Raw genomic sequence first — 23,994 nt, forward strand, 5'->3', positions numbered from 1 at the left:
ATTTTGCAAGCCCTGCCATGAATGCAGCAAATTAAATTAATGTACATGTGACAAAAAAGGCTGTTTATTATTCTGGCCGGTAAAAAATGTGTTTGGCTGGTGGATTTTTTCATCTACCAGTCCCCGTGGCAGGTGAGCCAAAAAGTTAATTTCGGACCCTGATTATAACTCAATAATAGATTTATGTATGTGATATATACCAGTGGTTTTCAAACTGGGGGCCAGGGCCCCCAGGGGGGCTATGAGATGGTGCCAGGGGGCCCCAGTTTTATGACATTTTATAAAATACATTAATTTATCATGAATTCTGTGTAATTAAACCTAAAAAATAATAAGCCAACTAACCAACAGCACTACTAGGTATAATTTTATAAGTTTTGTTTAATTAAAATATTACATTTGTCATAAATTTTATTTCGGGGGGCCGCGAAAACATGCACTGTACACAAGGGGGGCCGCACGCTGAAAAAGTTTGGGAACCACTGATATATACTGTATATACAGATATTCCTTGATCAGAAAAATGTTATTCAGAGGAAAATAGCAGATAGGCGTTTTGTCTATTTATTGTCTTTGTCTTTACTGCTTCATTACACCTTACAAATAATTCAGACTGCAAACTCACAACTCAGGTAAAATTTCAGGAAATATCAGGTTGCGTGCCACAGTAGATTCAGCAACAGCTTTGAACAGTGGTAAAGAAAACACTGCTGTATCAACTTCCAATAACACATTTGTTCACAACATTGATGTCAAGTAAACACTTGTTCAAAGCTTGTTTGGCCTTACAAATAATTACTATAAAAGCATGTGTCATTTTGCTTTGGAGATAACTAACACTTATGTTTATTAGCATTTTGAGAGTAAAGAAGATTGTTGCATACAGTTTCTTCCACCGACTTGAAGGCTAAGTGTGTTTTAAATAATCAACACATGAGGTAACAGATAAGATGAAAAAAAAATTCTGGCATTTGATAGCTAAATAAAAGGCACACTCAACCGGTTAGCCAAATAAAATCAATTACTACACATTTTTCGTTGGAATTATCCTATTTTGTCCCTAACAGACAAATAATAGCAAATGTCATGGGTTCAAATAACTGTACTGTATAATGCACTGTAAGTTCAAACACATTTTCAGTTTGTTTGTTAAACAGGGGCACTGATGTTGTCCACGAGCTTTAAAGTTTACCTAAAACATCTGGTGCATTATTCCTTGCAAGGACGTATTTACATGACAAGAAACTCAATTACATATCAGCTTTGTGCATTTTTCAGGTAAGACCACATTCCTTGGCGCGCGTTTCAATTTGGCTTTTATCTGTAATACAGTGTTGCGTAAAACGTTTGCATGAGCAATATTATTTTAATAACGTTGGGGTGTTTCCCATGCTAAGAGCATTAGTGACATATTCACCGAAAAGTAAATCACAACAAACAGTGATGTGAATGATTTGATCTTGTCCCAAACTGCTCGCCCAGCGACAGAATCATAACAAGTCAGGGGAGGTGCATACCTCATTTGTCCTGTGAGTTTACTACCGTATTCTCGATGAACACCGCAGGCTAAGTTGCCGCAGCTGAAGCGGGAGAAGAAATGAAGGATGTGACAGGAACGGGGGAATTAGCCGGCGAAAATAATAAGAGAGATCTGACTATTTCACCCTGTTACGCAACACACGGCCCACGTTGTTTTCATAAGACAGAGGCATAGCAGATGACAGAGAGAGAGAGAGACAAAGAGAGATGCTGATGGGGTGGAAAAGAGAAAAAAAACAATGCAAAAAGTAATTGTCTTGTAGTAAAGCAAAGATATAAAATACTTTACAGGAAGATATTAATACTATTATTTCAATGCCACTCTCATTTTTTCCCTTTGTTTTAAGCATCACCCTCACCAAGTTTTGTTAAAATTTATTCTTAATTGGAAGGTAGCCCCTTGGGCTTAACATTGCATGACCAGACAGCCAAATACACATTTTCTTTAACTCAGTAACTTTTCTTTTAATGGACACTTTAACAGGACTAGTTAATTATGGATGCCTGTAAATGTCAATTTTTTACAATGGTATCACTGACTAAAACCGCTCACCACTAGTCCACACCACTAGGTGCAAGTTTAAGTCCGAAACTGGCATAAAATAAATTACAGAGTGCTCTCTTAAGCATGTAAATATTTGTAACTGGAAAATGAGACAAAGACAGGAGAGTCAATGAAAGGTTTGAAAGCAAGCCAGTAGATGTAACACCTCTGCACACCATACGGTTTTTTATTCGGTATCAGCGTCTCGATTATTGTGATATTACAGCATTAGAGGCATGTGTATTCTCCCGGGACTGTTAAGAAAAGGTCATTGCGATAACAATGACAATCTTACTTAAAAGTATGCCTGTAAGCTAATTCTGATGCAATAAAATCGCTTGGAATGACAGATGGATTCTCAATGACTGGAATAAAGACCATCACATCTAAATACAGTAAAGTGTCCTTTTAAATAAAGTCAAAGGGTCCTATGGCAGTGGTCATCTGCAGATTAGTGTAGTGCTTGCAGTGGCGTAAACGTGGGTTATCTTGCATTTTGCATACATAAATATTCCCTTAAAGCAAGTGTTGGGGAGCATTTAACTTAAAGTAGCGACGCTCCTAAAAGTAACTAAATTTTTTTGTAGCTTGACGGTAGTTCAGTTTTAACAGTAGTTAACTTTTTTCAGCAAGTAGCAGTGTAGCGCGACCAGATGCTACATTATTTTCTGCTTCCTCTACATTGCTTGCAGCCTTTCAGCAGCGCACTGACTGAGCTCAGCAGCGTCATCTTCTTTTCTTAGATCACAAACTCAAACTGTTCATTACGTAAGGAATAATTGACGAAGGGCCGTTGAATTATTCAAAAATAATGCACCCAAGGTGGTAATGTGGCACGATGCGGACCGGAGTCAATTATTCCGCTTATACCACGGCTACCACAAACATTGCTCTGGTGCCTATTTTTAAGACATTTGACAGGTCAGGTGTGCTACGTACAGAACGTGCAGGGGTAGAGTAAACATCATATTTAATGTCCGTGATGGAGCATCATGACAACAGAATCTGATGTAGAGATGTAGATATTAATTTCCACTGGGCCATATTTGTCCAAGTTTATGTCTCTTAAACAGTGTTGCCACACCTTAGTTAACTTCAAATTCAAGGACCTCTTAAGGACTTTCCTGGTCCAATACCCTCAAATTCGAGGACTAAATGTGGGGACACATTTCAAGTGAGAGCAAGGTTACATTGGTTACCTTTAAAGATACATTGTTACAGGGAACTCGTGCTGCGTCACTGCGGTGACACTTTGAGGACGCCTCCGAGAGTAAGTGTGTCTGAATGTGTATATCAAATTCAACCAATGGTGAGGCTTAACGACAAAGACAGGGTGATGTGGGAGCCAGGAAGTATATCGCTATCTGAAATATTGCCAAAGACGGCGTTACAGGGATGCAGAAAGTATGGCAAGGGAGACACAGCGTCTCGTTCCCTTCTCAGGGAACAACAGTTACATACGTAACCAGAGACGTTTGTATGGGTCAAACACAACTATGCAAAAAAGCATTTTGGTATGAATCAACATTCACATACAGAAGATATAAGCATTTAAAGCAAACAGTATCTATATTTTCAAAAACTACCCAGGGCCTTGAATCCCCCCACCAGATTCACAAACTTTCAAGGACCATGGGAACCCTGCTTAAAGAAACAAACTGTAACCCTAACCCAAGCTAAATAAAACCTAACCCAAACTTATCTACCTACAGTTTCAAAGTAGCTTCCCCAACACTGCTTAAAGCACTGGTGCTCTTCTTTGTATAACTCTCAAGAGGTACGTTCACCGTTAAATGTAGTTCACCTTCACTTTAAACTTACTGTAATATAAAATGACACTGTTTAAATACTCCCTCACACACATAGGGATGTGGGTTGTTCTTAAAGAGAATGAGCATTATAGGAATAGTTCACCCAAAATGAAAATTTTATAGCAATTAACTGACCTTCATGCTGTCCCAAATTCCATTGGTTCAGACATGTTGAGTCCTGCATAAGCCAATGTGCCGACAAAATTTTGATAAAATATCTGTGTGTTCAACTCAAGAAATGTATACACAAAACAGATTAGTATTTGCAATACTCAATGTGTGCAATCATCTCACATCCACCACACATCTGCCAATTACATCATCTTATGCAAAAGGCGGTTGTGCATTACAAAGGGTCTACATCATCAGAACATGTTTTGGTCAAGTTCCAGTCAGCTTCACTTTTAATGCAGTCCTCCAGTTTCAAGACACTGTTAACCCATTACAGGGCTAAAAAAGGACTACCAGGGGCCAACGAGAGAAGCAGACATTGGAAGCAGACATTTACTTGGGTAGAACATGACGAAAGAAAAGATGCAATGTTTTGCACAGGTTGCCGTCAGTTTACAGGTAAAGTTGGGAAACAATTATTTTTTTTTAAATATGTGACAGTCACTGAAATCTTTTTTTTTAGTTTTTGGCAGGGCAAGTGAAAACCTGAACCACTGCCCCGACTCGGCCAGTATAAAAAATTATTTGCGTTGAGCCCTGCCTTAGCTATTACAGTGATCTCATCCATGGCAATATAGTTAAATATAATTAAGAGATATTGACAAAGAGAAGTGCTCAGGGTGTAGGGGACCGGTAAGTGCCCACAGAGAAATGTGATCTGCTGCATAAACTGCAAACAAACACGTGCTTAAATGCAAATGTTTAACTGCAACTCCCAAAGTCTATTAAGGTGCCAAATACAGAAAGCTGACACACAGTTATTCACACTTATGTAACACATACACACATTCAGTGCCATTGAGAGATGAACTCAGCATGGTGCCAGTATCATTTCACAAGTGGCAATGAAGCCCACTCACTCTATCTGGCCCTGATAGAATCCAGCTGAAGACTCGGCATCCTTTCAACACCTCTGTCAGTCTTCCAGAAGCCCTCTGTGATTACGTCTTATGAGATGACATTAACAATTAAATGGAGGAAGAGCCCGTCTACAAAGAGCCGAAGAGCTGTGGTTTGAATTAAGAGGTTATGGGTGGGACCGATGTTTGGTACACATAATTTCCCAAAAGCTCCTCTGAGAAGCTGAATCTGAAAAGACACAATACAGTACTCCAAGATCCAGCCACGCTTCCCCCATTGCTGTACATGCTGGCGTGAAATACTAACTTGATAAAGTGGACCTGTATTGACCCTTTTTCAGCCAATCTGAATTCTAAATCTAAAGTACAAATAATAAAACATTGCCGTACAGCTCGGGCTGACTCACACACTGTCGACTTTGATGAATGAGTATAAAATGTGACATGCCTGACGTATCCTCCTCAATCAGGTTCACCCACTGCCTTGATGCTCCTAAAAAGGGCAGACCAATATTTCTGGTTGACCATCATATTGAGCTGGATTCCCATTTTTACGTATAGCCAAGTGTAGTTCCCAGTATACCCTCATACATTATAAAGTTACTTAGGAGTGGTTTCCCGGACAGGGTTTAGATTAATCCAGGACTAGACATTAGCTATATTAGGACATTTAAGTAATTTTTACAAACATACCCTACAAAAAAACAATTACTGGTGTGCATCTTGAGACAAACCAATTTCACTAACATATGTTAAGATATGTCAAAAAATCTGATCCTGGACACCTTTTAAGTCTGAATTTCGTGAGAATCACCCACTTGCATTTGAAGTACGACCTGCTTTAGGGGCTTTAATTGTGCTTTTATCCTATAATCGTATGTGCTTTTACGATTCATATTGTTCGAATAAAAGTAAAATACTTATAAATTCCTGTGGGCTCAGGCTGGAATGCATTGTAGCCACTAACAGCTGTGTTTATTTGCATGCACAGTCTCTGTGTTTCAGCACAAGACAGGTAACAAGTACAAAAACACCCAATTATTTCTGCTGGATGCACAATTCCCAATCTGACAGGTTGGTCGTGAATGCCTATGCTATATAGCACACTGCAGACAACCACAATCTGTCTTACTGTATTTGGACTGTATATCTCTCCACAATTATGATTCAGGCACCTTAATCGGCTCTTTAAAAAGATATAAAAGTGTACTCAACTAAACTACGCATCTGTATAAATGCCTGGCTATGAATTAAAGCGACCATGATCTATAGAAAACGTATGCACGCATCTGTTTCTAATAAACTTCCTGCTTTCGGTGGATGATAAAACAATAACGGGCCTAATTTACATAGAAGGTAGCCGTGTTTTAAATGAAGAGAACGACAGTGATTTAAATAAGATTAAGTAGCAACCATATTTCCTTCTGTTGTGAAGCACATCTATAATGTTGCATAAGGGTTTGTAAAGAAACTAAATTCTTTGTGTAATGTGAGCTTGTATTAGATGCCAGGCAGCTTTGAACGGCAAAAAAGCATAAGCTGATAAGCATCCATGCTCAAACGCTTCCTAATCTGATTAAGGTAAACAACTTGTGCAATGATACCTGACAAAGTCAAGACTTATTAGAGCAAAGCTGGTCAGTTTGACTGCAACGCTACACCAAAGCATAAAGCACTGCAGTGCATTTGATTAAATTCAATCATATCCCATCAGGACTGCCTCAGGATAGTCTTCAAGTGCTGGGGAATCTCTTCCTGCTGAATTCTATTAGCAGATGGTCATATAAAGTATTTACAGAAAGCAGAGCACAATGGGGAAGCAATATCTCCGTAATACAATTCAATAAAGTGGTAAGTTCACTGTCAAACAACTTGCGCAGCTAAATAAATCTATGGCACTCAACGATTTGGATGCACATTTAAAACAAATACGCTAAAATCTGCCAAAAATCCCCCTGCACCGTGAAGCCTGCACAGAGATGATAAACCATAATATTTGACTTTTGCAACAAGCTGCATAAACCAAACGTCAATCACAGACTGATAATGAAGAAACTAATGAAGAGTCATCGCTCTAGATTACTCGTGGGATTTAATTTCACGTCATGCGAATTTTCATCTTGAGTTGAATATTTTCAACTTGCGCTGAAGACGCATCACCCTCCATGAATTTGCATTTTTTTCTAGAGCCTGACCGATAAAGGATTTTGAAGGCCGATACCGATACAAATGTTTGTTGGTTTTAAAATCAGATATATCGGCCGATATTTTTTTCTTTTTTATTTCAGAAACGCGCAACAAAACATTAACAGATTTCCCTAACATTAGTTATTTGTGGTTTATTTATGAGTTTTAACTAAAATAATATGATAATGCATTTTAAAAAGAAAATTGTTACTTTTATTGTCACAACAGAACAGATGAACATCAAAATATTAAAGTTCTGATAAATAAAATGTATAAAAATACAAACTGAAGATATGAAACAAAAAGGCCTTTGAACAAAAACACAAAAACAACAACAACCAAATCAAAGTTACCAGTTTTAAAAGACTTGGTTCATAAATATAACTTTGAATAGGACTGGACACAAATTCTGTTAAGTTCTGATAAATAACAACATGGTTGAAGGCTGTTTCCATTTTTTTTTTAAATATTAATTTATCAGCCATTATGAATGCCGATACCGATAGTTTGAAAAATGGCTAATATCGGTCGATAATATCGGCCTGCCGATATATCGGTCAGGCTCTAATTTTTTCGCCTATTTGCATTGAGTTTGTATGTAATATATTTGCGCAAATAATTCAATTACTGTAGCTTCTGCCGTGTACACAACATTATGTTACATAATGTTACAGAAATGCTATCATATTTTGTGCAGACAGCATGTCAACCTTTAACAACAGACGCTTCATCCATTGTTTCCTCTATGTTTTGTACTGACACAACCCCAAACTCGTAAACATCCTCTTTATCAACTGTGGCACACAAGACAGAGTTTGTCTCGAAACTCCAAGCAATGAGATTCCAGTGGAGTTAAACTCCATCCATAATGCATAAGCTTACAATCCATAAGCACCAACACCAGCGCCACAATGAAAAGACAACTTGCATTTGTTAGACACTTCTTTGTTTACAGTGAAACCGATAGGTTTCTGAAAATAGCCTCATCTTGCTTTTAAATATTCAGCAAGTGTGGCTGAAATCCAAGGCCACTGTGTTAGAAAGGCTTTTCTCCATATGAGTGAACTGGTGCGCAGAGCTTCATTTTGGAGAGAGGAGGTTGTGTTTCTGCATGACAAAGCTTGAAAGCCATGCTTGATTATCCTTTTTAGCTGTGGCAAAGTGACAGTGCCATCTTTAAATGAGATCCTTTCAAATGTAATCTCACAGAAAGCTCGGAGTATCCGATAGAATATCACAGTGGTGGGAATTCCTGGCTCGAAATAACCATGTGGGATTTGCTGGATGCACAAGGCTTTAAATCAAGTGTGCTTGCTTTTACATTTCTAATAATGTATATAAGGTCACCAGATAACAAAGGTGTCACCCATTTTATGTCTCAATGCTTCAGAAGGACAATAGGAATACGTTTGTGAACATTTCTACCAATATTTCCTTCCATATTAAATAGAGTTGTTTTAAATCATCAAATCACCTTAAAATTTGTTCAAATAATTAATATTTCCATGGGGGTCCATTCCCTTCCAAAAGGGGTTGAAGCCAGACCTTGTTTTGCGCGTGTGTGCATTACCCGTCATGAAACATGGCCATACATAAATTAAGATTAATTTAGGGCCCCTGCTTTGCCACTTCATCAAAAACTAAATACGACAGGGTGACAAATAGAGCAATGCACTTATTCTCCATGACATTTTTTTCCAAATGCATTGGCAAGTATTGCATCACTAAATCCAACTACAGGATTGCAGACACAGCTTGGTGTTACTATAACATCACCATGGCATCAATAAGCATGTTGAGCTGCTTTTGGATGATACTGAAATCAAGACGCGAGGGTTTCCTCTGCCATCTGAGATTTCTGTCAGACTGCTCATAGTGGAGGTACCTTTGGTAATTCAACCCTCTCCACCCTAGGGGACCAGGGACAAATCACTAATGTCCCAAAGACAGGGCTAAACCTCCACAACATGTGGACAACCATCTGTTTGTGCTCTAAGTGGCTATAAAGTGTTAATATTTTCTGCAGTTATTCTTATAAAAGTGTCAAACAAAAAGGATTTACAGGATTGATATATTAAAATAAATGAATGTGTATGTATTGTGTTGACTTTAGAGTACACTTTAGAGTTTTTAGCCCAGCGCTGAGTCAAATATGGATGAACTGAACACTTTGGGGTGGTTTCGCAGACAGGGATTAGCTTAAGCCATGACTAGGCCTTAGTTTAATTAGGGAACATAACTAGTTTTAACAAACATGCCTTACTAAAAACATTACTTGTGTGCATTTTTAGGGAAAACAAAGGGTACTGATGTATCAGTGCAAGTTGTGTTCAGTTTGGATAGCTCTTAATTTTTTTTACTTAAATTTTTTTAGTCTAGGACTACTCTAATTCCTGTCCTCTTGGGTTGTTTTAACCCAATGTTGGGTCAAAATTTTTCGGTAATTTAACCCAACAGCTGGGCTTGTCACTTTTTTCCCTACGCATTTTTCAGAATGTAAGCACAAGATCCATGCAGGACTAAAATATCTCTTGGCAACTAGTTCTATTCTGCCACCCATAATAGAATCAATTATAAAAAGCCACCGCTAACTTTTTGAAGGTTGGCTCTCTTATTAAACAATCAGATATTTATGTGAAACTGCATTTGAAAGCATGAACTAAAACAACTGCAAAACACTTTAGTTGGATGACCACCAACACTCAAAATATGTCAGGAGTACTTGAGAAAAGTGTCAGGATGGATAAGATATTGATTTGCTGGGAAAACTCACTAAACCTTATTGAGCAGAGTTAATCTCAGATTGGTTGCAAATGAGAATCCAATAAGAAATCAAAAAAGACAGAGCGCTTTAAAGCTATCATAATATTTTGACCTCCATCCAACAAGGAAACAACATTTCTGCAAACAGACTTGCTTGGAAGTTGAAAAGAAGCGCAGGCTGTACAGTTAAGCAAAACCAGTTCACTTTAAACAAATTATGATTGAAAAAAACACTGTTTATACCGAATCCACATTATTTACAAACAATACCTGTAACACTGTTTACCCAAAGTGCTGTTGTTTTCAAACTTTTACAGACAGCAATGGTCTTGCACCAGGTTGCCACACAGTCTGTGAGTTGCCCGCCAAAGCACATTCTATTAATAGCCTTAACTTTATTATTTATTTATTACATATTTTTATATTAGCTTGGCTTCTTTTATGTATGTTAACACTTTAAACAATGATAAAACATATCAACAAGTAAAATAAAATAAATAAGTAAAACAAAAACGTTTTGAGTATCAAAAAGTAAATTAAGCCCTCAGGACTGTTTAATCCATTGTGGCAGTCTTAGTAACAAACAAACAATGCTTTTCATTGCCTTCTTTTACAGCATTAACATAACTACATTACAAAAAAAAAATCATTAGATATGAACAGAGACCGAGTCAAGAGCCAGAAAAGTCGTTGTTTGATTTCGGGATTTGCCATTGAATGATGTCATCCAGTACAATAATTAAAGATTGTTTACTCTGAAAACAACAACTGCAACCAATGTGTTCATGTCAAATACATGGCTGCTAAATACACAAAAGCCATTTTCAGGAGCAACCGTATGACTAAAGTCTATTATTTTATGATTATTATTATTATTATTAAGAAAACGAGACACATTATTATTAGAAATATTAATTTGTTTATACAATAAGATATCGAAATATTGATGCAATGTGAAATATAAAACATGATTCAAATTAATGTTATAAAATAATTTATGTAATTATTTTAATAAATATGATTAGCATTTTACAGCGTATGGATAAATAAATTGATAAGAGCATTGGTTACAGAGCCGCAGTGATTCCTCTGTCAAAACGAAAACATCCAGTCAAATAAACAGTCACCGCGAATCGCCTCACCTTTTTCTTGGCAAGAAGAAAGGATCTCTTCATCCTTTGGATTTGCTACCTGGGTAATAATGGACGTGTTGTCCATGGAAACGGGATTTTATTCCTCCTCAGTCACTTATATTTTTTAATTTTTTGCTAGCGTGATGCTAGCGAGCTAGCGGTGATAGTCCAGATGGCAGACGCACCATACAGCGCGCGGCGATATTACCACAGGGCATACAGATAAAAATACAACGTACAGCGATCAATGTGAGCAGCACGAGCAAAACTCCTGTCAAATGGCGGGAATCGGCGACATTTCAGCTCTAGCCTGATCTGAGGTCTGTGGAGATCAGGGACTGAGAGTGTAAAAACAAAGAGATGATCTGCGGTCGCTCTTCTCTCCCGCTGTGTGTGTGTGTGTGTGTGTGTGTGTGTGTGTGTGTGTGTGTGTGTGTGTGTGTGTGTGTGAGAGAGAGAGAGAGAGCGGGTGCGCGCCGTGTGGCCGTCTGAAACTACCCTTTACAAAAATGTATGGCAATGGCAACCGTGATATTTTTCCTGCAAAAATACCACTTACTTAGTTGTATGTGTAGTTACAAAACTTGGTATTCCTCACAGTATCCAACAAGAATGCCACATGAGTACTACTACTATATTAAGAAAATCGTAATATACTATTTACAACACATTGTAAACGTATATTCCAATTAATTTTCTGTTGTATTAACTATAGTAAATCTATAGCATGTAGTAAAGGCTGTAGCACAGTGGTTTTCAAACTGGGGGGCACGAGATGGTGCCAGGGGGCCCCAGTTTAATGACATTTTATAAAATACATTCATTTATCATGAATTCTGTGTAATTGTTTTGTTTAATTAAAATATTACATTTTAAAACTGTTTTTGTCATCAATTTTCTTTCGAGGGGCCGCGAAAAATGCACTGTACACAAGGGGGGCTGCACACTGAAAAAGTTTGGGAACCACTGCTATAGCATACTTTTAATATACTCGAAAGTAAGATTCAAACACATTATAGTGTCTTACAGTAGGAATTTTACTATAGTATAATACGGTATGCTACAGTATTTTTTCATGAGTGATTAAAAAGGAAGAATTCTTTTTGCACAGTTTGGGGTTAAATCCCATATTTGGATTTACAGAAATAACAACTAACTGTTTGACAACTGAACCATTTTCAAGCAAATTTAATGCAAAACATTGTAAAAGATATATATATTTCATCAAAATGTAAATAGAACATTCAAAATAAAATTCTGATCCTGAAGTGACAGATTGGATTTCATTAGAAATTCAATATAAGTATTTAAAAAGCACAAGGAGCCACCCCCCCCCCCCCCAAAAAAAATCACATGGTGTTCAATGTGTTCACCCCACTTGTATTTTTAGATAAAATATAGATTTACATTTTTTTAATCCAGTAGCCTCCTTCCGTATTGCCTTACCACATTTCACTGGGTTTCCCACCTACTATACATGAACAAAAAAGGTTTTGCTGGTGATACAAGAGAACTTTCTGAGATTTCAGAAAGGTTTTAATGAGAGAGAGAGATAGAAATGGAGGGGAAAGAGAGAGAAAGGTAAATATTTTATGAATGTGGGTGTTTGATCTTAATGTTTAATAAGAAGAGTCCATGTGATGCAGTCTTTAACTACAGCATTTACATTTGGATCTCATCTATTTGTGCACCAAACGGTGTAAATGATAAATAGTTGCAACAGCATATTTACAGTAATATATAAAAATATATTACAGCTTTGGGTTGTTGGTCTTTTGTAAGTTGATAAATAAATTTAACTTTATAAAATTTGGACTTTAAATTGAACTTTACATTTTGCTAAAACAGCACATTTACCACTCATATAAAAATAAAATATTCTTCTGAACTTTTGCATTGCAGGCTAATAATTATATGCTTGCCTTGTGGCAATGGCTGCATAATAGACCAATGGATATACTGGATTAATAGATGTGCGTTTGCCTAGCATGCATTATTCCAATGTGTGCCTGTACTGACATCTTGTGGCCGAGTGGTAAATTGTTAATTGGATTGTAGTTGAATTATGCATGTACTTAGAGCACCATCTAGAGTTTGCTATTCTCTTATATTGCATCAGATCCTCCTAACTAATTATTTTGCCATCTCATCTATCTTTGAAGATATGATGGACAAAAGCTTAACGGTCAGCTTTATTCATTCAGCAAATACTTTTATCTAAAATTTAACAATGTTACAACACAAGTGATGCATAATAGGTACAATTATTAGGTACAGTAATGTATCATCCCAAGAGCATTTGTCTTATCCAAATGCTGTAATGTGTCCTTTAGGGTCAAAAGGGTGGTAGATTGATGCTTACAACCACATTTATTACATGCATCAAAACACTAAATCGATGTTGTAAATGGTCAAAACATAATAAATAATTTTATTCTGGCACTATAAACCAAACTTGGGAAATAACACTTGACATTGAAAATCAACAACAGGACAACATGGTTAAAGCAAAATGTGCATTTACAATATACATTTCTTTATGTCCCTCATTATTGGATTTTGCTTGTAAACTGTTTAGTCTCACTAAGGGTATGACTGCTCCACTGCACATATTCACAATGATTAATAACATGTATTAGATGTACTCTGTCATAGTTTTATTTTGTGGTAATGTACCAATAGAGAATATAAATCATTCACAGGCCAAATATAAAAGTACAAAGCACTGCAGTTTTTACATTTTAGTGGATTTGGTGCTTTAAATTAATAAAGTATTATCTTTCCAAAAAAACAAAAAAAATATATATATATATACATATATATATATATATACATACAATATATATATATACATAACTATATATATATATATATATATATATATATATATATATATATATATATATATATATATATATATATATATCTATATATAATAGTTGAATCTAAAGATATGCTCTTATTGTATAATTTGTGGACAAATATAAAACCGTACTTGGCATAAAATTTTTAGACTGAAATAAATGTAAATAACTTTTAGACTGACTAAATAAGTTGTTGTGTTGGATCAAAGAGTAATGTTTAAGCAGAGAACAATTAATTTTAGTTACATTATAATACTATGTATTTTATAATTGGCTTTATATTATTGTTTTCCTTATTTCTATATTTTTTATGTTTGATCTGAAATGCAACAAGAAATTGTTAAAACCTATAACAATTAATTTGAACCTTTGCTTCGTGTATTGAAATAGAAATAATGCTTTCTAACAAAAGCAGTTAAAATGTTAGTTACAGGAAAAATAATTGGTAAATTTAGGTATAAAAGTAGAGTAGCGAATCTGCCGTTATTCATTTAAAAGCACCCACTAAAATTATGACGAAAGTGCATACTTGAAACCTCGGCCTCGCTTACTCTTTTCTGGGGATTTCATCATTCAATTCCGCGATTCGCTGCTCCTCCTTTCGGTCCATGCTGTCTTTGCGGTGCCTAACATCAGCACTCCTCTTGAGGACCGGAATACAGACCGTTACCGTCCGCTCGGTTCCGAGATCCAGTCCGATACTCCTGTGGGTTTTCCCCGCTGTCAGACCGATCTCACTGTCCTCCTGTTTGTGTAAGAAGAGAAAGATAAGCGCGTGGCTTGAGAATATGGATGGCAACGTTGAAGAGATTTTGGCTCCTTTGAGGCTGGCAGTAAAGGAGCAGGTAAAACAGATTTTTAAAATCTACTACGCAAATAAATAACATGCACCTATATTGTGTTTGAAGGTCTAACGTTATGCATTGCATTTAACACAATTGATATTTGAAGGCTATGGCCCTCATTTACTATTACTCCTTTATACATTATGCAAATTAGTTTAAATGGCTTGTTCTAAAATACTACGATGTGCATTTTTGCAAAGGCGATATTTCAGGAAGAGCATTATATTTGTGGTTATACTGCTGGATGATTCAGCTGGATATAAAAGTCCTGTCAGTGCCACGTTTAATATGAGCCGGTCTGACAGTCAAGAGACCGAGGGTGGAGTAATCCACAATCACAACCATACACACAGTTTGAGTTAAAACAGAACTGAAATATTTCTGAAAAGATATTGATCCATTCGGTGCAGTGTAACCCGGATTCTAGTTTTAGGATTTAGCTCCCTACCAAGATAGCGTGGGATGTCCCTATGACGTCCAAAAATGATGTGACACGGATATAAATAAAGCCTATTAAATGTACATGGCTGTTTCCATGGTATAAGTGTATAGATGATAGTGTTTCAATATTAAACACAGTATTATACTATATTGACTATAGTGCAATACCATGGCACATTGCCAAAAAAAAACTTCAGTGCAAATACATTAAGGTAGCCATTTGAATAGGTTGTTTATTTACTGTTTCCATAGGGTGATCTTGTCCGTCAGCTGAAGGTAGACAATGCTCCTGATGTTGATGTCTCTAAGGCTGTAGCAGAACTCAAAGCTCGCAAGAAAATCCTTGAGGCAAAGGTGAGCAGTTGTTATGGAGCTGAACAATTTAATATAAATGTCAATAAATGAGTGCATAATAAATGTTCATTTAGTTTAACCAGTTTTCTGTTCATCACTCATTTACTGTAATAACATTTGAAGAGCTCAGATGCAAAACCCTAAAAGTGCATCTGACATGTTTACTTGTAAACAAGCATTTTTTTGATCAGATTCTTAATGGACTCTGCCAACACAGCAGTATTTCCCAATGACTTGAGGCTGGGATTAAGTAGATTTTTGTGAAAGTATTTGATTAACGTATTATACGTGCCGAGAGCATTCAGTTAATATAATTTTCATTTTTGACAGATGTGGTGTTTAAAGGCTTTGCATCTGAGCTCTTCATTTGTATTATATTGGCCTCATATCAGCTATTTGGCACATTGCTTTCTCAATATCGGTCATTAAAATAAACCTTATCGGTCAACTACTATTTTGTTTTATGTGTCCTATTGTAATACTTCATACTCATGTCTGTTTTGCAGGAGCTTTCCTTACAGCCAAAAGATGACATAGTGGACAGAACTAAAATGGAGGACACTCTAAAGAGACGGTTCTTCTATGATCAAGCATTTGCCATTTATGGAGGTGTGTTTTTGTCCAGTTTTTCCATTAATGCGCCTTTTAAATAGTTTTAATTTTACCTTTATCCTTAAAATATTTTTTCTTGGAATATTTATAATCATCTAATATATTGTTTGTGCTTGTAAGGCGTAAGTGGTCTGTATGATTTCGGCCCCGTGGGTTGCGCTCTGAAGAACAACATACTGCAGGTCTGGAGACAGCACTTTATCCAAGAGGAGCAGATTCTGGAGATCGACTGCACCATGCTCACACCCGAACCTGTTCTCAAGTGAGTGGTTTTTGAAAGTATATTAGTTCATCATATGGTTTGTTGTCTCTGGAGGACTTGGATTTATTGCTTTTGTGTGTTTCGTTGAAGAACATCAGGGCATGTGGATAAGTTTGCTGACTACATGGTTAAGGATGTCAAAAATGGAGAGTGTTTCCGTGCTGATCATCTCCTTAAAGGTACAATCTTTTTCTTAACACAATAACTTGTGGGTCAACAGTAATTCTAACATTTTGTTAGAATCGCAAAGGTTTTTTTTTGGGGGGGGGGCTGATTTTATTAGACCAGTGGTTCCCAAACTTTTTCATGCCATGACTCACTTAGACCGGTATCTGTCTCAGAACCCATAATTGTTTTTATAGAAATATGCAGAAAAAATACATTTAGAAATGCGAAAAGAAATTTGTTCTCTTTCATAAGAGAGTAGTTTATATTTTCGTTGTCATTGTATGAATTAAATGTACGATTAATTGCAATCTCAAAATACCTGAAATCAAAACCATTGCCATTAATACAAAACACTTTTTTGTGTTACTACAACAACCAAGTGACTTTGCACGACCCATCTGATCCCACAGTTTGAAAACCACTGTATTACTGTGGGTTCACACGCAAGTTCGACGATTTGCGTGAGTAGATTACATACAGAGTCAATGCAAAGACGCGATCAGAGGCGTCCTAGCGTTGGGTGATGCGAATGACGCAATATGGGGGCGCGTTTGCCGGGAAAACATGCGCTATTCGCCTCAAACGCATCTTCGGCCAAGTTGAAAAAATTTCAACTCAAGCTAAAAATTCGCACGACACAAAGTTAAATCCTGCAAGTTATCTAGAGCGAGTAACGTGATGAGAAACCAGTCTAGTATGTCTAGTACGTTAACCATTCGGACAAATTTGCAGTATGACGCACACCCACATAAAGGATTGTATTTGTTTGTGGTGTTGAACATTAGCATGTTTACCAAAATGTTCCTGATTAGAGAAATGTGTGATAAGGGAACCGGCTGCCCAGGGTTACTTGACAGCTTTAGTCATACCTTAAATCTACTGATACATATTTTAGTGACAGACAGTAATAAAGAGAAAGTTTGTTGAACAATGACGTTTGGTTTACACTTTTTTTTATTTCTTCATCAGCTACAGTATGCAAAAGTCTACCATGCCACCATTAGATTTGTTGTTTTTGCAATAGTTTAGTGACTATATAATTATTTATCAGTCCCTTTATTAAAATACAACCAGAAAATACAGGACATTTGTATGCAGTATTAAAAAACAAAACAAATTGAAGTGTCAAGTATTTAAGTGTGTTACACTTGAGCAATGGGAGGAACCAAATTCAAATCTAATGTCTTTAGGACTTCAGTTTACCCAAAAGAGTTCAAAGTGTGTTTAAGGAATATTGCACTTTCATAAAAATAAAATCCTGATAATTTACTCACCCCCATGTCATCCAAGTTGTTTAAGTCTTTATTTGTTTATTCAAGAAGATATAAATGTTTTTTTTTTTTTTTTAAGAAAACATTCCAGGATTTTTCTAAATTTAATAAACTTTATTGGACCTCAACAGTTTCAATGCAGTTTAAAATTGCAGTTTTAAAGCAGCTTTAAAGGGCTCTAAACAATCCCAAGCGAGGCACAAGGATCTTATCTAGTGAAACAAATAAAAAATAAGCACTTTTAAACCACACCTTCTCATCTTGTACTGGCCGTGTGACGTGCCAGCGTGAACTTATGCATTTGCGTAAGCACAGCAAAAGGTCACGCGTCACATATGTGAAACGCACATTTGCGGATTATTTTAAACAATCAACTGACACAAAGACATTAATTAGTATCGTTCCACATATATCAACGTCGGAACGGTCCTCTTTCTCTACACTTGTAAACACTGGGGCAGTAGTTCGCATATGTCATGTGTGACCTCGACATGCTTGCGCAATACGTGCACGGTTGCTGCAAGACGTAGAAGTTGTGGTTATTTTGTATTTTTCTTGTCAAAAATTATAATTGTTTTGCCTTTTGAAGCAGCATTGAAACTCTAATTTTAAACTGTATTCAAACTATGAACTGTTGAGGTCCAATAAAGTCTATTAAATTGAGAAAAATCCTGGAATGTTTTCCTCAAAAAACTTAATTTCTTCTCGACTGAACAAAGAAAGACATCAACCTTTTTGGATGACATGAGGGTAGGGTTGGGTGCGAAGAAATTTTTCAATTCCCGGTTCCGAATCCAGTTCCATATAATAAAAGAAATGTTTAATAATGCACAATACTTAAACAATTCTATTTGTGTTTATTAATCACTGTCAAAATTTTATATGTAAAGTGAATTCATATTTTCAGTCACAATATCATTTATTCCTGTTGCTCGTAAGATCCTACCTTGTGAAGTGGACATGTTAGCAGCAGTAGTTCTCAAATGTGTGATTTGAGATTTATGTGCTGGAGCAAGTGTTTTGTCACATTAGTTGTACAGTACTTGATACATATAGGCTTATATATAATGCATACATTTTGAAATGTAACCAGGATTAAGATATATAGAGACTGTACTTTATATTTTTCATAATTTGTGACGTGGACACCCCCGCGGGTCGCACTGTACCGTCAACAGCCCTAGAATCCACACTTTTGATTTCCTTTTATTAGACATGTTTGGCACAAAGTTTACAAAGCTTACCTCAGCAGCGCATGTATTTTTTTGTGGTAAGCTGCGTTCATTTGGTCGCATGATTGTAAACAGTGGCTCAACGTAATTAATATTTCTGAGCTAAGGCTATTTAAAGTGACTGCTCCCATGCATCACATACGTGCAGTTCCGGTTCCTTTTAAAAAACAGAACAGACTGATGGGGGTGAGTAAATTATCTGGATTTTTTTTTTGAAGAAGCAATTTGGAAGTCATTAAAACTTTGCTAAAACAACAAAGCTGGTGGTGGTCTAAAACTTTTGCACATTACTGTATATGAAGAGTTTCGTTGCAAAACGAGATAAATCCATTTTTTAACATTTTTGTCAAAACATGTTTATTATTATGTTATCATGTTATTTTGTTTTATGGTGCTACTTAGCTGTATTTTTTAAGTTATGAAGGCTTTAAATCAAAACAAACCAACTGCAGTTGCATTGAAATTAATTGGAATGCACATCCAAAAAACGCGATTTCTGAACAATTAAAAAAAACGGTGTTTATCTCGTTTTGCAATGAAACTCTTCATATGTAAGGGATAATGTAGGGGCAGCCGGTAGTTATCGGGAAATAAGCCCCGACAGTGTGATCAGAACCCGACGCGAAGCGGAGGGTCTTGTATCACACTGAATGGGCTTATTTCCCGATAACTACCGGCTGCCTCTACATTATCCCGCTTATTACACGGCTACTTGCCATATAAGAAAAAAAACGGGACATGAATATTAATTTGAAACATTTTATTGGCATATTTGTTTTAAATTAACATTTTTATCTTTCCGCAAAACTTTGCACAGATGCATAAAATGATCGTAATACCTTATTAAGATCCTCTGCTTCATACTTGTCTGTCTCCATTTTTTCTCTTTTAGCCAGTCTTTGAGAAGTTTTAATGCTCATTCTGTATTTTTTTTGTGTGTTGGCTTCGTAGCTGTCATGTTTTATTTTGTCAAGTTCAATAAGCTCTCTGTGTCTTGTCTTTGTTCGTTCTTCTATCCACTGTTTAAATGTTTTTTTTTTTTCGTACATGTTAAAATTAATGTCAAAATTATCCATTCTTAATTGTGGTTGTCCAATGTTTGTCACAAGATGGCGCCAAACAGTAATCTTTATTGGCACGGAGCGATTTAAATCTTACAAGTAGTACCGGCTATGCGTTATTACTTTGGAGCGGTTATTATTTGAAAAGAACGAACCTGCAAATGTCTCAACTGACCAATCAGAATCAAGTATTCCAGAGAGCCGTGTAATAAATTCAAATAAAGCCCTGTTTGATGTAATGTTTAATACAGATCTTGTTTTTATTTTGTGTCTTTAGCTCATCTACAGAAATTAATGAGTGACAAGAAATGTACTGCAGAAAAGAAAAGTGAGATGGAAAATGTCATCACTCAGGTATATTTGACATCTTTGGGATATTATTCACTAAAGCAAGCAGTGATAACTGATCTAACTTTAAATAACTAACCTCTAAGAATGAAACCCTTTGGTGTGGATTAATAGATGTAATACTGTTTCTCAGAGGAATAAGTATTTATTTATTTTTTTATTTTATTCATCAGTTTTCTTCTGCTTTTTTCAGATGGATAATTATACTCAGCAGGAGTTGGCAGATTTGTTTGTGCAATACAATGTCAAGTCTCCCATTACAGGAAATGATCTTACACCTCCCATCTCATTCAACCTGATGTTCCAAACATCCATTGGACCTAGCGGTAACATGACCGGATACGTTTTGGAGCACCCTGGTCCTCATTAACATTGTAAAATAGCTAAAGAAATATAATGCATTGCATTCCTTGGAGTTCATTTAGTTTGAATTTTTTCCTCAGATACCTAAGACCAGAAACTGCTCAGGGAATCTTCCTCAACTTTAAACGTCTCTTGGAGTTCAACCAGGGAAAGCTGCCATTTGCTGCAGCCCAGATCGGAAATTCCTTCAGGAATGAGATCTCACCTCGCTCTGGTTTAATTCGTGTCAGGTGTGGGTTATAGCATTCTTTGAAAACAGCCTGATGCTATTAATAGTTATGTGGATGTTTCATTAGGATTATAAATGAAGTACTGATGTGGATGCTTTGTTTTCTTAGAGAGTTTACAATGGCTGAGATTGAGCATTTTGTAGACCCGAATGAAAAGATTCATTCCAAGTTCTCCAACGTAGCCGATCTTGAAATCCTGCTTTACTCTTCCAAAGCACAAACCAGTGGGCAGTCCGCCCATATAATGAGACTTGGAGATGCAGTGGAGCAGGTCAGGAATGATCTCATTTATTTTGTAAATCATGACTTTTTGTGAATAGAGGATCAGTTGTACTTAAGATTCAGTGTGTTTCTTTTCTAGGGAGTTATTAACAACTCAGTCTTAGGCTACTTTATCGGAAGGATCTACCTTTATCTGATCAAAGTGGGCGTGGCAAAGGACAAGCTTCGTTTCCGTCAGCATATGGATAATGAGATGGCCCACTATGCCTGTGACTGCTGGGATGCTGAGACCAAAACCTCTTATGTAAGTTCACTTGCTTTGAAGATCACCTCAAGACTTGCACATGTTTTTTTTAATTGTGCGTTTGTACTATGCTGTGTTTCAGGGATGGATTGAGATTGTAGGGTGTGCTGACCGCTCATGTTATGATCTCTTGTGCCATGCCCGGGCCACCAAAGTCCCTCTGGTTGCTGAGAAACCCTTAAAGGAACCCATATCCTTCTATTTCATGCATTAACATTTTGTTTAAAGATTACTATAAGTTTTATATTGGCGGCACATTCCTTAACTGTTTCACACAAAGTTGTAAATGTTGTTCAGTTTGAGCCAAACAAAGGAGCCATCGGCAAAGCATACAAGAAAGATGCCAAGCTTGCCATGGAGTACCTTGCCATCTGTGATGAATGTTATATCACAGAACAAGAGAAACTTCTCAATGAGAATGGGTTAGTATTTCTCTAACCAATATGCACATTGAAATGTATAGTGTCTTTGGGGGAAATTTATGTAAAAACATAATGTCTTTATATAATTTAAAGTGAGTTCACCATTGAAACTGAGGGCAAGACTTTCAAACTCACCAAGGACATGGTGACCATCAAGAGGTTCCAGAAGACCCTGCATGGTGAGATAAATTTTGTCTTTCTGTTAAAAGGTGACATTTCACAAGACTTTAAGATGTAAAATAAATCTTTGGTGTCTTCAGAGTACGTATGTGAAGTTTTAGCTCAAAATACCATATAGATAATTTATTATAGCATGTTAAAATTGCCACTTTGTAGGTGTGCCGTTTTGGGTGTGTCTTTTTAAATGCAAATGAGCTGATCTCTGCACTAAATGGCAGTGTTGTAGTTGGATAATGCAGATTAAGGGGTGGTATTATCCCCTTCTGACATCACAAGGGGTTCCAAATTTCAATGAGCTATTTTTTCACATGCTTGCAGAGAATGGTTTACCAAACTAATTTACTCGGTTGATCTTTTTCACATTTTCTTGTTGATAGAAGCACTGCGGACCCAATTATAGCACTTAAACATGGAAAAAGTCCGATTTTTATAATTTGTCCCCTTCAACATAGAGAAATATTCAAATTGGCATTAGAATTAAACCTGATGTCTTCCACAGTTGAAGAGGTTGTTCCTAATGTGATCGAACCCTCATTCGGCATCGGAAGAATCATGTACTCCATCTTCGAACACACATTCCGCATCAGAGAGGGTGACGAACAAAGAACGGTAAATATAATATGATATTTTCAGTAATTATATCCATTTTAATGACAATTTTATGGTTATGTTTATCTTTATGATCTGTTCTGTTTCTTTGTTTAGTATTTCAGCTTACCTGCCACTGTTGCACCATACAAATGCTCTGTCCTTCCACTGAGCCAAAATCAGGAATTCATGCCGTTTGTTCGAGAATTATGTAAGTAACATATTAATTTGTTAATTATTAATGTAAATAATGAAATGTAATGTTCCATTAATGCTTTGCTGTGCTCTACAGCCGAAGCTCTTACCAGGAATGGCGTCTCGCACAAGGTGGACGATTCTTCAGGATCTATCGGAAGACGGTACGCTAGAACAGATGAGATCGGTGTGGCATTCGGCATCACCATCGACTTCGACACGGTCAACAAAACGCCCCACACAGCTACCCTGAGAGACCGGGACTCCATGAGACAGATCAGAGCTGAGGTAATTTGCGTGTATATAAAGCAAGTTTTACTTGGAAAAAGCACACATACTTTTTTGCTAATGCGTACGCTTTTAATTCCAGGTCCGCGAGTTGCCAGAAATCATTCGTGATTTGGCCAATGGTACCATCACATGGGGGGAGGTGGAGACCAAGTACCCCGTCTTTGAGGGCCAGGAAACCAGCAAAAAGGAGACGGCAGAGGAGTAGACTTTTAGACATGGACATTTTTACATTATTTTCATTCATAGGATCCAATCGATCAGTTGCACATTATGCATTTATTGTGTACCACATTAACTAAGTTCACCTCTAAACTCAAGGAATCTATATACAAGGACCCAAAGGGATGACTGTAATTATGATATTGTACTAGTAAAAAGATTTTACCATTCCTGTTTATGAGCTGATAAAAATGAAGATGCATATGGTCAAATAAATCAAACCAGCACTTTCTGGACACATAAGAGTTTGTTTAGTGATTTAATTTATCTATAATACTAATATCTACTGAACAGAATGGACTGTCCACAAGGTGGCACTAGTAGCATCTGCCAAAAAATAGATTTTCTCTTATAAAGCAGAAATCTGTAGGTGGAGTGACAAATGCCAGGTAGGAATTAAAGGTAGTTTTAAACTATAGACTACAACATTTTAAACTAGCTACTAGTTAGCACATGAAAAAATCAACCAAATCACGTTGTGTTGTATACAGACAGAGGTTTAGTAAAAAGTTAT

The 23,994-nt window shown here is 36.6% G+C and overlaps 2 protein-coding genes across 4 annotated transcripts in view; one reads left to right on the forward strand and one right to left on the reverse strand.

Moving 5' to 3' along the window:
- Positions 1–14,457, reverse strand: part of ctdspla (CTD (carboxy-terminal domain, RNA polymerase II, polypeptide A) small phosphatase-like a) — a 37,047-nt gene extending 22,590 nt beyond the window's left edge. For 2 of the 3 annotated variants that reach the window (XM_055181599.2, XM_073864203.1), the window contains exon 1: positions 11,018–11,430. In XM_055181599.2, coding sequence (XP_055037574.1) covers positions 11,018–11,093 — 76 coding nt within the window. In that variant the 5' untranslated portion in view covers positions 11,094–11,430. Of the gene's footprint in view, positions 1–11,017; positions 11,431–14,423 lie in introns of those variants that run through there. The other variant, XM_073864204.1, reaches the window with a different exon arrangement.
- A 23-nt stretch (positions 14,458–14,480) lies between these two features.
- Positions 14,481–23,723, forward strand: gars1 (glycyl-tRNA synthetase 1). Its single transcript, XM_073864202.1, has 17 exons — positions 14,481–14,717; positions 15,411–15,512; positions 16,019–16,121; positions 16,245–16,386; positions 16,477–16,565; positions 20,396–20,472; positions 20,660–20,804; positions 20,909–21,059; positions 21,168–21,330; positions 21,421–21,585; positions 21,668–21,774; positions 21,861–22,007; positions 22,101–22,186; positions 22,687–22,796; positions 22,893–22,986; positions 23,068–23,258; positions 23,341–23,723. Exons 1-17 carry the CDS (start codon positions 14,481–14,483, stop codon positions 23,464–23,466), a joined length of 2,235 nt encoding a protein of 744 aa, XP_073720303.1. The 3' UTR covers positions 23,467–23,723.
- Positions 23,724–23,994: the final 271 nt, after the last annotated feature.

The sequence above is a fragment of the Misgurnus anguillicaudatus genome, chromosome 25, assembly GCF_027580225.2.
Source record: "Misgurnus anguillicaudatus chromosome 25, ASM2758022v2, whole genome shotgun sequence".
Taxonomy (NCBI): domain Eukaryota; kingdom Metazoa; phylum Chordata; class Actinopteri; order Cypriniformes; family Cobitidae; genus Misgurnus; species Misgurnus anguillicaudatus.

What these genes read in the sequence shown, in the direction of transcription:
- gars1 (XM_073864202.1), top strand. Translation starts at nt 14,481, where the DNA reads ATGCTGTCTTTGCGGTGCCTAACATCAGCACTCCTCTTGAGGACCGGA. An exon ending in ACCTAGCGGTAACATGACCG is followed by an intron (nt 20,805 to 20,908) that starts GATACGTTTTGG and finishes ATTTTTTCCTCA; the next exon opens with GATACCTAAGACCAGAAACT. An exon ending in GCCGTTTGTTCGAGAATTAT is followed by an intron (nt 22,987 to 23,067) that starts GTAAGTAACATA and finishes TGTGCTCTACAG; the next exon opens with CCGAAGCTCTTACCAGGAAT.